The 14521-nt window shown below is 35.2% G+C and overlaps 1 protein-coding gene across 1 annotated transcript; it reads left to right on the top strand.

Moving 5' to 3' along the window:
• Positions 1-7492: 7492 nt before the first annotated feature.
• LOC110688679 (ubiquitin-fold modifier-conjugating enzyme 1) lies at positions 7493-12941 on the top strand. Its single transcript, XM_021865416.1, has 3 exons — positions 7493-7930; positions 8255-8316; positions 12549-12941. The coding sequence occupies exons 1-3, from the start codon at positions 7598-7600 to the stop codon at positions 12682-12684; spliced, it is 531 nt and encodes a 176-aa protein (XP_021721108.1). The 5' UTR covers positions 7493-7597; the 3' UTR covers positions 12685-12941.
• The last annotated feature ends 1580 nt before the right edge of the window (positions 12942-14521 follow it).

Raw genomic sequence — 14521 nt, 5'->3', positions numbered from 1 at the left:
AGAAAAAAGTGCGGAAATTTAGGTAGGGATCAAAGAGTAAATAGTGTAATAAATGGTAAAATCGTGTCCTCAAAATGAGGGACCTCTCCCTATTTATAGGGTCTTTGGGATTTGTGCCTCTGATTAGGTCACTGAACCCTAATCATTAGTGGGCTGCGCCGCTTTGCGGCTTTCTCGGGATTTGGGCCTGAAGGCCGCCTTTTTCCCTTAATTTCTGGAGTTACACGTGTCAAGCAGGGATTGGTCCACTTTGGGCCACCCTGAGACTAGCACGTGTCATCCTCTGATTAGACCACGTGGCGGGGTAAAATTACCCAAAACAGGTACCCTCCACAAAAATAACGAAATTTTTTTGCTTTTTCGAGTCGCGCGATCACATTACAATGCACACACGAGTCATGTACACATTGAGTCATGTCATGTTATCACATTGAGTCAACACTATGCACACACGAGTCACACAAAGTGAGTCATCATTAAGTCAGGTTTATACCTTGAGTCGTGTCAAGTCAATCAGTCAAGCAACACTAAACCTTGGGTCAACCCTAAGATAATTAAAGAGATGAGAAAAGTCTTATAGTCAAAGATATAAATGCAGGTAAATCCCAGCAAGCAAGAACGTTCCAGGATTTTTTCAAAAAACCGCAAATACGCAACATGAGACTCTTCCAAGATGAAAAGAGTTTGAACAAAATTACATGGATTAGTAAATTGGAGATGAAAAGCTTAAATTTACAAAAGATTTGAGCGAATTTGGTTAAAAGGAAACGACCAAGTTCAAAATTTGAAGCGAAGCTGAGTAACGAATAGCAGCAACAAGAGCAAAATAGGGAAGACCCGACTCCAGCACCAGACGACAAGGCTTTCCCTGGCGACAACATCTGTCGCCTGGCGACAGAAGCAAAGTGCGGCGCCAGAGTCTTCCAGCAGGCGTCAGTGGAGCGACGTAATATGTGGCCCTCATATTAGATTATGCGGACCTAGTACAGCAATTTTAGGTTCCTTGGTACGTCAGTTAGCCCCTATAAGCAATTTGACATGATTAAGTAGTCGGTTTGATTACAATCACAAACAAGTGATCGACCTGACGAAAGATTGTCTCACTTGGCTTAAAGCGCCTAAACATTGGCTCATCGCAAAGGCACCAACATAATGATTCATAAACAACAGAAGCACCAACATATAGTTTCACAATTCAAAAGCACCGACATAATGGTCCACAAAGGATTCCTAGGATGGAAGATTTTCACAAATCGATTTGAAGCCTTTAAGAATCGCATATATGGTTCTTGAAAAAGATTTTCCTAAGATGGAAGGGTTGATTTGAAGATTGAAGATGACGAAGCTTTCAACAGGGGTGCTTTAAGATTAAAGAAAAAAGTCTCTCACTTGGATTTGAGAAGGACGGTTTGAGATGAAGCAACCTTCGACAGCATTCGCTAAGATTGTGGAGGTTGTCATCAAGATTTGAGAAGATAGCACGAGATGGGTGGTCTTAGACAGTATTCGCTAAGATTGTGGAGTATGTCGTCAAGATTTGAGAAGATAGCACGAGATAGGCGGTCTTCGACAGCATTCGCTAAGATTGTGGAGGTTGTCATCAAGATTTGAGAAGATAGCACGAGATGGGAAGTCTTCGACAACGTCCTCTAAGATTGTGGAGAATGTCACCATGATTTGAGTAGATAGAACGAGATGGGCGGTCTTCGACAGCATTCACTAAGATTGTGGAGGTTGTCACCAAGATTTGAGAAGAGCGGCTCGTGATGAGGCGGTCTTCGATGACTTTTGCCATGATTGGGAAGGTTGTAGCCATGATTCAAAAAGAAGCTTTATTGTTCAGAGACAAGTGAACATCAAAATAGCAAGATGGCGTTCCCTAGCTTGTGGAAGGTTGTCACAATAGCAAACGCAACAAATCGGTTACCCTTAGAGGCGTGTGCTCGACGGTGCAAGATACACATTTCTTAACTCTTTTATCTGTTAATTAACGCTAGTTTACAGGTATCGACATTACAAGAATGATTCAGGATCGCAGAACATTCTGAATCATTCTCCGTCCCTATCGATACTTTGACTTTTGTTTTTGAAACTTGCGTTTCTCCAAACTCAATCAAAGTGGGGGCTTCTGTAGACACCCATTTGTGTCTCCCCAAAACCAAACCCAGTGATGAGTACCTTTTACATCGAATCATAATCGAATGAGGTGAAAGTGTGGAAAGTCTAATGTTGCGGTTAGTTTTTTTTTCTTTCTCTTTGTTTTTGAAAACCTATTTTAAGAAAACAGTAAATCTAGTTTGGTTTGGTCCATAGCAAGGGTCCAATAATAGTGTAGTTGGGTTGGGTTCGAAAAGAGCTTTCCAACGATATATTATAAGCCCAATTCCGATGAATAATGAGAAAGTTATGGCCAAATTACTAAACTAGGCCTGGTTTGATATTTATATGCGGTCCAATAATCTAGAGGAGGACCTATTATGATTTATCATTCCTAATACAATTAGGATTGATTATAGTCTTCTAGAATCTTCTAGAAGGTTCTTTTGAATCCTAATTTAATTAGCATTGATAAATTGACTTTAGTTGACTTTTAAGAGTTTTAATCAGAATGAAAGAAGTGCTTTTAAGGAAAATACAATTTTGCCCTCTCGTACGTTTAGATTTTATCAAAATAAGAAAACGCGTGAAAAATTATTTCTAGCGCCATACGACAGCTCTGGCGACAGGCGCGTGTTTGGCGCCGCTGCCGTGTTTTGTTCTTTTTGAAACTCTAATTCATATCCGGCTGATTTTCTCTGTAAATAGCCTCCTAAAACCTCCGTTTTCAAGGACCAAATCTCATCTAGAATCTCTTGATTACTCTCTCTCTCTCTCTCTTTTCTAAACTAACTTTTTACAAACAAAATTCTGCATTCACAAGATCTAGACACACCTAGCATAATTCGAAGTTGTCTTCGCCCTAGACGTGAAAGGTTTGATTTCTGAGGGTTTGGTCCTTATTCTCTTTTTCAATTATTTAATTTAATTTTTTGATTTTAATATTTTCCTTGAAGTTACTAATGTGTGAATTTTGTTATTAGAAAGAGGTATGAGGCATCCAAGTAAGTGCTTTAATTGCTTGCATTGTTATTATGATATAGAAATCATGTCTAGGGTGTTTTGATCTTCCTAGTATCATGTTTAGGGTAACAACTAAAATTTCTAATATCAAATATGGTAATTGTGATTCCGGTGATGCTTTTTATTCTCTTCATAATATTCATGTTAGTATCATGTTAGGGTTAAAGCTTTGATTTTTATGTTTAGTGACATGCTAGGGTTTGTTATTAATCTTGTTAGTATCATGCCTAGGATCTTGCTATTATTATGCTTTAACATAACTATGATTATTTTTATTTTTATTATTATTATGTTGCTTGATGATATTTATTGTTATTTCTTGATCACACCTTTTATGTATGTTTAAAGGGAATTGGTACTTGTAATCACGCTTAATAAGATAATTAATAATCTTGTTTAGGGCTAATATGATTATAATTCAAGTAATCGCCAATAATAGTTTTGTTTGTGCATTAATATTCAACAAACATAGATAAATAGGTTTAGGGTAAACCTAATGATTGCATGTTAGTCAGAAAGCGCACATGAATACGAGAAGAATAAAGTAGAGACCTTTTATTAGGGAAGGTTCAATCTCTTTTAGGTAGGATTTGTACCTTCATCCCCGAACTACCAGTCATGGTTCCAGACCTATTGGAGTTACAATCTCCTGAATCGTTAAGGGGTGTAACCTTCACCCTGTGGAAAACTTGTTGGCGACTCTTTTTCTCTAGCTTCCTTCCCTGTGGACGCCACCATGCTTAATTGTATGATCACAATGGGGTTCAAGTTTGGGGTAATGCTTGAAATATTCCCTACAACTGTGATCATACATTTAAGCATGGTGGCGTCCAAAGGAATCTAAAGTAAAAGAGTCGCCAACAAGTTTTAGGAACTTGTTAACCATTTACAGGGTGAAGGTTACACCCCTTAACGATCCATGAGTCGTTAACTCCAATAGGTCTGGAACCATGACTGGAAGTTCGGGGATGAAGGTACAAATCCAACCTAAAAGAGATTGAATCTTCCCTAAACATAGGCCTCTACTTTATTCTTCTCGTATTCATGTGCGCTTTTTGACTAACATACAATCATTAGGTTAACCCTAAACCTGTTTAATCTATGTTTGTTGAATATTAATGCACAAATAAAAATATTATTGGCGATCACTTGAATTATAATCATATTAGCCTAAACAAGATTTTTAATTATCTTATTAAGCGTGATAATATAAATTCCCTTTAAACTTGGATAAAAGGCGTGATCAAGAAACAACGAATAATATATATCAAGCAACAAAATAATCACGATCATCATCATAATATCGTCAAAGCTTAATAATAATAGCAAGATTCTAGGCATGATACTAACAAAATTAATAACAAACTCTAGCATATCACTAAACATTAAATATCAAAGCTTTAGCCCTAACATGATAGAAAGAAAGAATAGGAAGCATCATACATGATATTAGAAATTATAAGGATATCTTAACATGATACTAGGAATTAAAATAATCAAAGCATGAATTCTATAAAATAATAACAATTAAATTACTTACTTGGATGCCTCGTATCTCTTTCTAATAACAAAATAAACACGTTAGTAACTTCAAAAAAATAATAAATCAAACAATAAAATTAAATAATTGAAATAGAGATTTGGGACCAAACCCTCAGAAGGTATCAACCTTTCACGTCTAGGGCGAAGGTAACTTCGAACTTGACGAGGTGTATCTTGAACTAATGAATGTGAAATTTTGTGAGGGAAGGTTTAGAAAAAGAATAGAGAGAGAAATCTTCTATCTTTTAGAAAGAGAGAGAGAGAGAGAGAGAGGAAATAATGATTGTGAATTATTAAAAACGGGGAGATACGACCCCTATTTACAGAAAAAATAGCTCTGAATCAAATCAAGTCATATTCCCTTTAAACATGCATAAAAGCGTGATCAAGCAATAACAATAATATATATCAACAACATAATAATTAATCATCATAATTAAAATAATCATGTTAAAGCATAATATGATTATCAAGATCCTAGGCATGATATTAACAGGATTAATAACAAAGCCTAGCATGTCACTAAACATCAAAAATCAAAACTTTAGCCCTAACATGATACTAACATGACATTAGGAAAGAAATAGGAAGCATCATAATAATCATACATGATATTAGAAATTTAAGTTATCCCTAAACATGATGCTAGGAATCAACAAAACATCCTAAGCATGATACTAGGAATGAATAAAATAATCTAAGCATGATTTCTATATTAAAAGATCAATAAAAAAATTAAAGTACTTACTTGGATGCCTCGTACCTCTTTCTAATAACAAAATATACACGTTAGTAACTTCAAGGAAAATATTAAATCAAACAATTAAATTAAATAATTAAAATAAAGATTTGGGACCAAACTCTCAGAAATATTAAACCTTTCACGTCTAGGGCGAAGGGAGCTTCGAACTTGGCTAGGTGTGTCTAGAACTAATGTATGAGGAATTTTGAGATAGGGAAGGTTAGAAAAAAGAAGAGAGAGAGAAAGATGATGATTGTGAATGTAGATTGTAGATGTAGATGATTTGTAAACAGGGAGATACGACCCCTATTATAGGAAAAATAGCACGAGATCGAAGAAAATCATATTCGGAATAAAATATCTTCTGTCGCAAACGACAGGAATCAGCGCCAGACGACAAGCTCGTCGCCAGACGACGAAGGCCAGCGCCAGGCGACGAAAGTCAGTGCCCGGCGAAGACTCTGTCGTCTCGCGCTGGTTTAAAAGTCAACGCGCGTTTACATGCGTAATTACCTTTAAAACCGGTTACAAGTAATTATGCGTCAAGCAGATTTAAAATCAGATTTAATATATTTAATTCAAAATAAAATATCTTTTAAAAATATAATTATCAATCCTAATCTTATTCAGAATTTAAAAGAATCTTCTAGATATTCCTAGAAGACCAAAATCAATCCTAATTACCTTAGGAATAATAATTAATAGGCCCTTCTTTAGATCATTGGGCCACCTTTAAAAATCATTGCGCCTAATTCAATTTAATCCATAACTTCCTCATAATTCATCGAAATTGGGCTTATAATATATTATTGAAAAGCTCTTTTCAAGCTCAATCCAATAACACTATTATTGGACCCTTATCATGGATCAAACCAAATTGGACTGACTATTTTTCATAAATAGGAGTAAAAAAAGAAATATTTTTAAAAGCAGAAAGTGAAACATTTTAATAAAAACATCCTCATCATTAAACTTTCGACACTTTCACTTCGTTCGATAATCAAATGACGTGAAAGGTATTCATCACTAGGTTTGCTTTTGGGGAGACATAATTGGAAGTCTACATTGATCTATCTTTTTTATTGACAAAAATATGTAATATAATGGTATTGATGTACATTAAAGGATATTATTTGAATGCCACCTCATGAGTGATCCTACTTATTGGTTGCCTCAAATGGAAGAGAAAATAACAAGCATTACTCCACCGACACCACCATTGAAGCTCCCTTTTTTCTTCATTAATTGTGTCCGCCTTCCACCGATACCATCTTCCTCGTCTCTACCTTCCACCAATGAAACCATTGATGAGACCACCATCTGTAGCTACTTCGTTGCCAAATTAAACGAAAAGTTTATTAATAAAGGGAGAAATTGAGGGTACAGTCAACCCCAAAAGGGCAGATGTGGCCATGTCCCACCTCCATTAAATCTTCCATTGAGCTTGATTTTTGAAGATGGTATCGAAAATTGTAGATCGGGGAAGGAATAATGAGGAGGAGGAGGAAGCTTCAATGGAGAATTGGGGGGGGGGACAGAGGAGGCTTCAATAGAGGACGGAAAAGAAGGAAGCAATAACGGAGGATGGAGGAAGAACAAGTGACGTTGTTACTTTAATTTACAACTCAGCTTGTTGAATTTATAACAATACCCCAAACAATGTCAATTACCCTCCTGATTAATGTGTTTCGTTAATTAAATAGAATGAATTTTCTCATAATTGAAAAGGAAAAAAATAAAAACAATTGGTTTTTTGTGTGGCGGACTACCTTATAAGAAAATGAAATAACCCCTGCTACAACTGTTATACCAACCCCTTATTATACTAATTTAATAACCTTAAAATAACAAAATAATCCCTATAAACTAGATGAGTAATTTCATGGTGATTAATCACACAGTGACAAGTGAAAATTGATTTTGGCACACCTCCATATGAGAAAAGTATAAAAAAAATTATAATTGTATATGAATGTATGTTAAAATCAATAAAGGGTGTGCCAAAATCATTTCCATAAGTCATATCCGGAAAAGAAAATTTTTGACATTTAAAAGGTCAACAAAATGCTGCGTAAAAACGCAAGAAATATTCCCAATCGAAACCATATATAATCATCATCTTGGGAGAAAAAAAGAAAGAAGGGGGTTTGGTTTTACAGAGTAGCAGAGAGGGCAATTTGATCTTGATCAAGAATGGAGCAATGGGACACTACCACCAAATCCACCCTCACTAAAATCCCACTTCTCACCACTAAAGCCGGTCCTCGCGACGGCGCTGCTTGGACACAACGTCTCAAGGAGGAATACAAGGCATTGATCGCCTACACTTCCATGAACAAAGCCAACGACAACGACTGGTTTCGAATTTCTGCCGCTAATCCTGAAGGCACTCGTTGGGTTGGCAAGTGTTGGTATGTCCACAATCTTCTCAAGTTTGAATTTGATCTTCAATTCGATATTCCTGTCACTTACCCTGCTACTGCTCCTGAGCTTGAACTTCCTGAACTCGATGGCAAGACTCACAAGGTTAGATTTTGTTGTCTACCCTGTTTTGGGTTTGGTGCGAATTGATTTGGGTATGTATTGGATATTGGGTTTTTGATTTTGATCATGATCGATTTTGTTTGTGAATTGATGGGTGTTTATTGGAATTTTAGGGTTTCGATTGTGAACATTTTAAATTTGGGTTTTTGATTTTGATCATGTTTAATTTTTGGGATTTTCTCTCCTTCCTTTTTGTTTTGTTTTGACAGATGGATTTTTAGGTGATTGATTGTGAACATTTTAAAATTCAGGGATTTTCTCTTTTCCCTTTTGTTTTGATGGGTTTTAATTTGCTGAATCTTGTAGATGTATAGAGGAGGGAAGATTTGCTTGACTGTGCATTTCAAGCCGCTTTGGGCCAAAAATTGGTACATTTATCCACTCTTATCATCTTAGCTGTTCGTGTTTTGTTTGTGATTTCTAAGTTTTAATTTACCTATATGTTGAGTTAGAAGCTGAATTTACTGCTTGCATTTTGATTATATCCCTTGTATCCCAGTCGGTTGGAATCATACTACTTTTGTGTAGAAACTTGCAATTAGTTTACTCAATTGGCTGAAAAATCAGTTTCATGACATTAACTATGATGGATACTTCATTCGTTTAGTTAGCTTGATTGAATTTTAGTTGATGTGGACTAGCCGACTAGGGCTGGAGCATTGTATTTTTGTTCAGATTTTTTATGGGTTAAATTGAATGTGGAAATAAGTTCAAAGCTATCGCCTTTTGTATTTATATATTCTCATTACTCATAATTGATTAGCTTTCTTAACCTCTGAATGGCCCGTTTTTCAATCACCTGTTACATGGCTTTCTTAGTTCTACTTGTAGAAGGAAGATCTATATTGTGTAACATGTTTAATACTGGGTATCTTTGTGCTCAAAATCTTATAAACGGTTTATGTGTATGAGCCAAATGACTCTTCAACCTTAATCAATTTAGGTTGCAGTTGAGATTTATTAGTAATATACTTTTTAAGTTGTGAGATATGAAAGACTTCATGAACTGACTCAAATCTATAGGTAATGCTAGCTGATAAGGTGCTTTTCCTATTATCTTTAAAATCTCGTAATGACCTATAAACTCTCAGCTTAATTTTCTATCTTCCCAAATTTCATTACTTCATTCATGGGCAAAACATTAATACAACTTTGTCATTGACTGGTACAAGTCCTCGCTTTCTCTATGTTTCAAGTACATATAACTCTTTTGTTGATGTGGAGAAGATTAAATCTTATCTTCCCAAAGCTTATTAATGGTTTCTTAGATTAATTTAGGTACATTATACATTTTCACTAGCATCAGATCAACAAAGGTATATGACACTTATATTTATTCAAGGCTTTTAACGGGTACCATGTCAATACTTGCATGTTTGATATGTCAATAACTCAACAAAATCAAGGAAATCTTCCCATAATCCTTGAAATCCAATACCCAATCTCTTAACATATCTTATAAAATCTATATAGTATGATCAACATGATAATTTTTCGTAGGACGAAATACAATAGTCATCTACAATTTGGTTCCCATTGCTCTTTTCAAAAATTTTCAAAAGTTTGAAATGAATCACGAATCTATATTAGACACAATACTCTATTGAATGAATCTCGAATCAAAATTAGACACAAAACTTTATTGAACACCATGAAACGTCATCTCGTTTTCCACATAAACCTATGCTAATTCTTCCATCCTTTGAATAATTCTTAGGATATACATCGTATTTTTGGTTACTATATCAACTATAGCCCAAATGTGATAATTTCTCTTCTTAATTCTTGGTAATCATATCAAAAAATCACTTTTGGTTCATGTAGAAGGAAGATTATTGTGGATGACTTTATGGAATAATTACTTTCGGTTCATGTAGCCGACACCGCTCATGAGATTAAGACTTTGGTTGATTAATTGATATCACATAATAGATTGCCATTTCCACTCAAATATATCTAATGGTTGCACTTTTCTTTGTGGTCTCGTGTACTCACTCTTTATCACCTTCTGACGTGTAAGACACTTTGACAGCAACAATATCATGCTTTATTTTTGGCCACCAACCACCTTTTTGAGATCTTTATATAGCATGTCATTATCTGGCCTTTCTCTATCACTCTTTGTAATAAGCTATCACTTTTTTCAAACAAAATTCTTATACCTCAATTTTTATCATCATGAATCTTGAGTTTGATATCTTTATATAGCATGTCATTATATGGCCTTCTCTATCACTCTTTGTATTAAGTTATCACTTTTTTCAACACTGTTTTCAAACAAAATTCTTATACCTCAAATTTTTATCATCATGAATCTTGAGTTTCATAACTGCCCCCAAAATATCCCTAATAGAGTTAGTCAATAGCCTTAGTGTTGTAGATTAAAGGAGATCAAAAGAGGGAGGAAGCAAATGGATAAAAAAAATCGAGGGAGCTTTAGCTAAATCTTCATTTCAAAAGGGAAAGGTAGTAAAGTAAAATGCGATAATTCTCAAAAGATTGGTCATGTGGAAAAAATATGTGAGCATAAGGGAAAGATAAAAGCGAAAAAAATGCTTCAGATGTAATAAATTTAGGCATATGGCTAGGAATTGTAGGTTTTGTAGTGATAAGAAAGAATCTATGTCACAAGTGGCCGTGGAAGAAATTTTTTTCTAGAATGGCAGGTGATTATGTGCACCATGGAGAGAAGTGTTCTAATGTTCGAAGAGTATGTTGGTGAGACTCGCATCACTAAGTTGAGGAGATATGCTTCAATACTATTGAATTTCGAAGCAAGGGAGTGTGATGAAGTTATTGTGCTTCAAAGTAGCTTAGTATGTTAGCTTAATTCTAGGAATAGTTGTTGGCTTAGTCAAATTAGTTTGTTTTCAATTAAGATTGTGGGGCACTTATTGAGGCATGTGGTAAGCCATGCTCTAAGCATAACTCTACTCTAGGATTAAGTTGCCTTTTTTTAGGATTATTTGATCATCTTGTAGCCTATTTAAGAGACACTTTAAATTCATCAATATGAGAATGTAGTAGCTGTTTAATTTCAACGTCAACTATACTTGTTTTCTTTCTTATCCTCAAACACTATCCACCACTTTTACTACTTCCCAGTTGAACCACTTAAAATCCTTGTAGAGTTTATCACTAATCACTATGTTCTTTGCCTTGTGGGTGATCTTTCGGCTAAGCGTGTCGTGAATTACACTTGCCTTACCCTCGTGATATTAGTTATCCAAATTATTATCCTTTATCAACTATATTCAAATCCTTTCAAGTAAATATTATACTTTAAATATGAATCTTTCAAAGTCCGTTCTTAAAGATAATGCCAAAATATTTTCAAAGCAAATATGATGATAACTAACTTCTAATCATGAATGGGATAATTTACCTCAAACAGTTTCATTTGTCATGAAGTATACAGACCAACCTTTCTGGTGTGCATCAATACACAACCTAAAAAATCTTTTGAAGCATCACTATGTACTTTTAATCCTTCATTCTCTTCGGTTAAAGACAATACATCATGTAGTGTAGTCAATTTGTAATTTTGTATGTTAATTGTTTTCGGGCAACACAAATGTTCTCCCTTTTCAATTAGTGGTCATAGGTGCAATGCTGAGTAAATCCTCCACAAAATGTCCATAATAGCCAGATTAGCTTCGAAATCGAGCATCAAGTGCATTCTTTGGTGTACTCCATCTTTCTTATGACAGTAATTTTTGCAGGTCCACAAACACACCATCTTTTGAGATGACGTGACCTAAAAATGCCACTTTTTCACGTAACATAATTATTAAAAGTCCTCCTCTTCTATGTAATTGTAATCATTCTAATCGAAGTCGAGGCCTGCATAGCCATAGTTATTATTTTCATCCAAAGCATGATCCATGTAGAATTCAGTGGCAAAATTTGGCTCATCATCTCCTATGTGCTCTACTAGTTATATAGGGAGAGGGTGTAACTAATGCCTCATTTGATATAATCACGGGCTATCATTTTTAGGAATATTAAGTGCAACTCTAACTTAAAAGATGTGGAGAAGCTTGCATAAGCTCTCTTTCCTCTTAAGACTGGGGTAATTAATGGTTCAACTTGCTGAACTAGCTCTGGAGTAGCGTCCTCCTACACTTGTGATATAGTTGGCGTCAGCCTCTTGTTGAAGCTGAAATACATATATAATTGGTGCCTTTGTGTCCTTCCCGCCTCTTGATATTGCTGAATTAATTATTTGTTAATTTGTGATTTATTTTTCTCAGAACGACTTTTGTTTCTTTTACTGGCTTCTGTATACACTTGCTTCCCTGCCCATATTATTGTGCATTGCTGGTATAGAGGCATTTACTGTGTGGTTTTAAGGGTTGGGATTGTGTAATAAGCAAGCAATAAGATACCTCCCAATTCTTTGAGATTGCAATTTGCTTTACTAGTAGCGTTGTTCATGTTTTGCTTATGGTTTACTCTGTAATAAGTAAAATAGATGCATCCCTCCGGGCTAGTATTTCATGGATGCTGCAATTACTGGTCTTCAGATGGCTTTTGTACTAAATTATTTGTTGTGTATATCTTTTTTACTGTCAATTACTTTGGATTTTTGCATCTTCAGTCCTCGTTTTGGTATCGCGCATGCTCTGTGTTTGGGCCTTGCTCCATGGCTTGCTGCGGAGATTCCCATTCTTGTTGATTCTGGTATGATCAAGCACAAGGATGATGTTGCTGCCTCTTCCAGCGACAGCAGCTAGCTACTCAACTCCCAACTACAAAAGGGGTTTGGTTTATCACCGTAGGTAGTGGAATGAAGAAGTATCAGGAAACTGTTTATATATGTCTAATTTAGATAACTTTGAGGAGCTAAACTATACTTGGGTTGTCACAATGCACAACGAATTTGTTGAGATTTATGCAATTAATGCAGAGATTTGATATTTTTTCGCTGACACAGTGACAGTCTGTACTGCCTCACCCCTCTTGATTCACAGCTGTGAAATCTGTTATTGTGTTTTGTGTGTATGCTTCTGAAGCTTTGAAGTTATTTTCTTTTAAGTATACTATAAAGAACTTCATGGGTAAAATGGAATTGGGGGGGGGGGGGGGGGGGGGGGGGGGGGGGCTTTATATAGCATATCTTGGAGTGGTTTAATTGTTACCAATATGTTGCAAGTTACGAGTTTGGAAAGACTAGCAGTAGAGCAAGAGTTGCTGCACCTACTTAAAGTCACCTTTCTTTTTAACTGAGGGGTGAATGGTGATGGGTCAGGGGATGTAATGCATAGTTTTAAATGTGGATGCTGTTTTGATTGCAGTAATGCTCCCTGAACTAATTCAGCAGGTAATGCAGGTGGTTTGCGGCTGTTCAAACCCAATTATATTGGTCGTAGTTATCTCAGAATATCTTAGAACTTGGTTGCTAACTTGCAAATGGGTGATGTGGCCAAGATTTATTACCATAATACCATGATGTGAAAGTATTATTCTGAGTTTTGGTTGCATGCAGATCTTTTGGTTTGCTTTATAGGTATGAAGCCCCATCTCCATCCGAGTTTCTGTCTTGGATGGATTATGCTTTGTTAGTTTCTCTTCTGGCTGGGGAATCATGCGCTAGATGATTCATTAAGGTTTTTTATTTTTTTTTTAATCCGAGCCTTCTAGATCCCGATTGATTCGAGATTTGAGGCTTGTTGGGTTCAAGTTTGGGAGAATAATCTCCCAATGTGTTGCTGTGTTTTTAAGTTTCAAATCCAAGACTTAGGGCCTGTTCCGATTGACTGAACTCAGCTGAACTGAACTGAACTTATTAATTAATGATTTTTAACTACGGATTAGTGATCTGTGATTATTTATTGATTATTTATTAGTATACATATGTGTATATACAAATGTAAATATTGTTATTATTATTATTATTAATTATTGATGATTATTATTATTATTATTTATGTAAATATTATTATTTGTTCTCAGCTGAACTGAACTGAACTTATTAATTAGTGATTTTTAACTACGGATTAGTGATCTTTGATTATTTATTGATTATTTATTAATAGACTGAATTCAGCTGAACTGAACTGAACTGAGCTTATTAATTAGTGATTTTAACTACGGATTAGAACTCAGCTGAACTGAACTGAACTTATTAATTAGTGATTTTTAACTACGGATTGTTGTTGTTGTTGTTGTTGTTAAAGAATGAAATTTGACTTTATATCATTAGCAATATCATTAGACGTAAATTAAGAGCTGAATTGAACTGAATTTCAACGGAAGAGAACAGGCCCTTAGGTTAAACTAGAGCAACTTTATTGCTAAAATCGAAGCACTTATTGGTAAGAATTTGTGGTATTATGACTAGAATCAGTTAAATTTCCAAGTTCTTGACTTGTTGCTCATCCCTTTGCCACTCTACTTTTTTTATTTTGTCACGTTTTTTTCCTGCCTTTTTTTTCCCCTGTCTTTGTTAATTTTGTATTCTGTTTGCCAAAAAATAATTCATTTCACTGTGATTGTTGTTTGTCTCCTCTCTCTCTCTTTTCCTTTTCTTTTTCGACTTGGGTCCGCATAATGTTTCATCCATATTGTTTT

Source organism: Chenopodium quinoa, unplaced genomic scaffold, assembly GCF_001683475.1.
Source record: "Chenopodium quinoa cultivar QQ74 unplaced genomic scaffold, ASM168347v1, whole genome shotgun sequence".
Lineage (NCBI taxonomy): Eukaryota > Viridiplantae > Streptophyta > Magnoliopsida > Caryophyllales > Amaranthaceae > Chenopodium > Chenopodium quinoa.
Note: the sequence above shows the minus strand (reverse complement) of the source record. Positions and strands in the feature narration are given on the sequence as shown.

Bases quoted from the DNA above. Each gene is read 5' to 3' on its own strand.
- LOC110688679 (XM_021865416.1), top strand. From the start codon at position 7,598: ATGGAGCAATGGGACACTACCACCAAATCCACCCTCACTAAAATCCCA. The intron at 7,931-8,254 runs GTTAGATTTTGT...TGAATCTTGTAG, and splicing joins TCGATGGCAAGACTCACAAG to ATGTATAGAGGAGGGAAGAT. The intron at 8,317-12,548 runs GTACATTTATCC...TTGCATCTTCAG, and splicing joins CCGCTTTGGGCCAAAAATTG to TCCTCGTTTTGGTATCGCGC.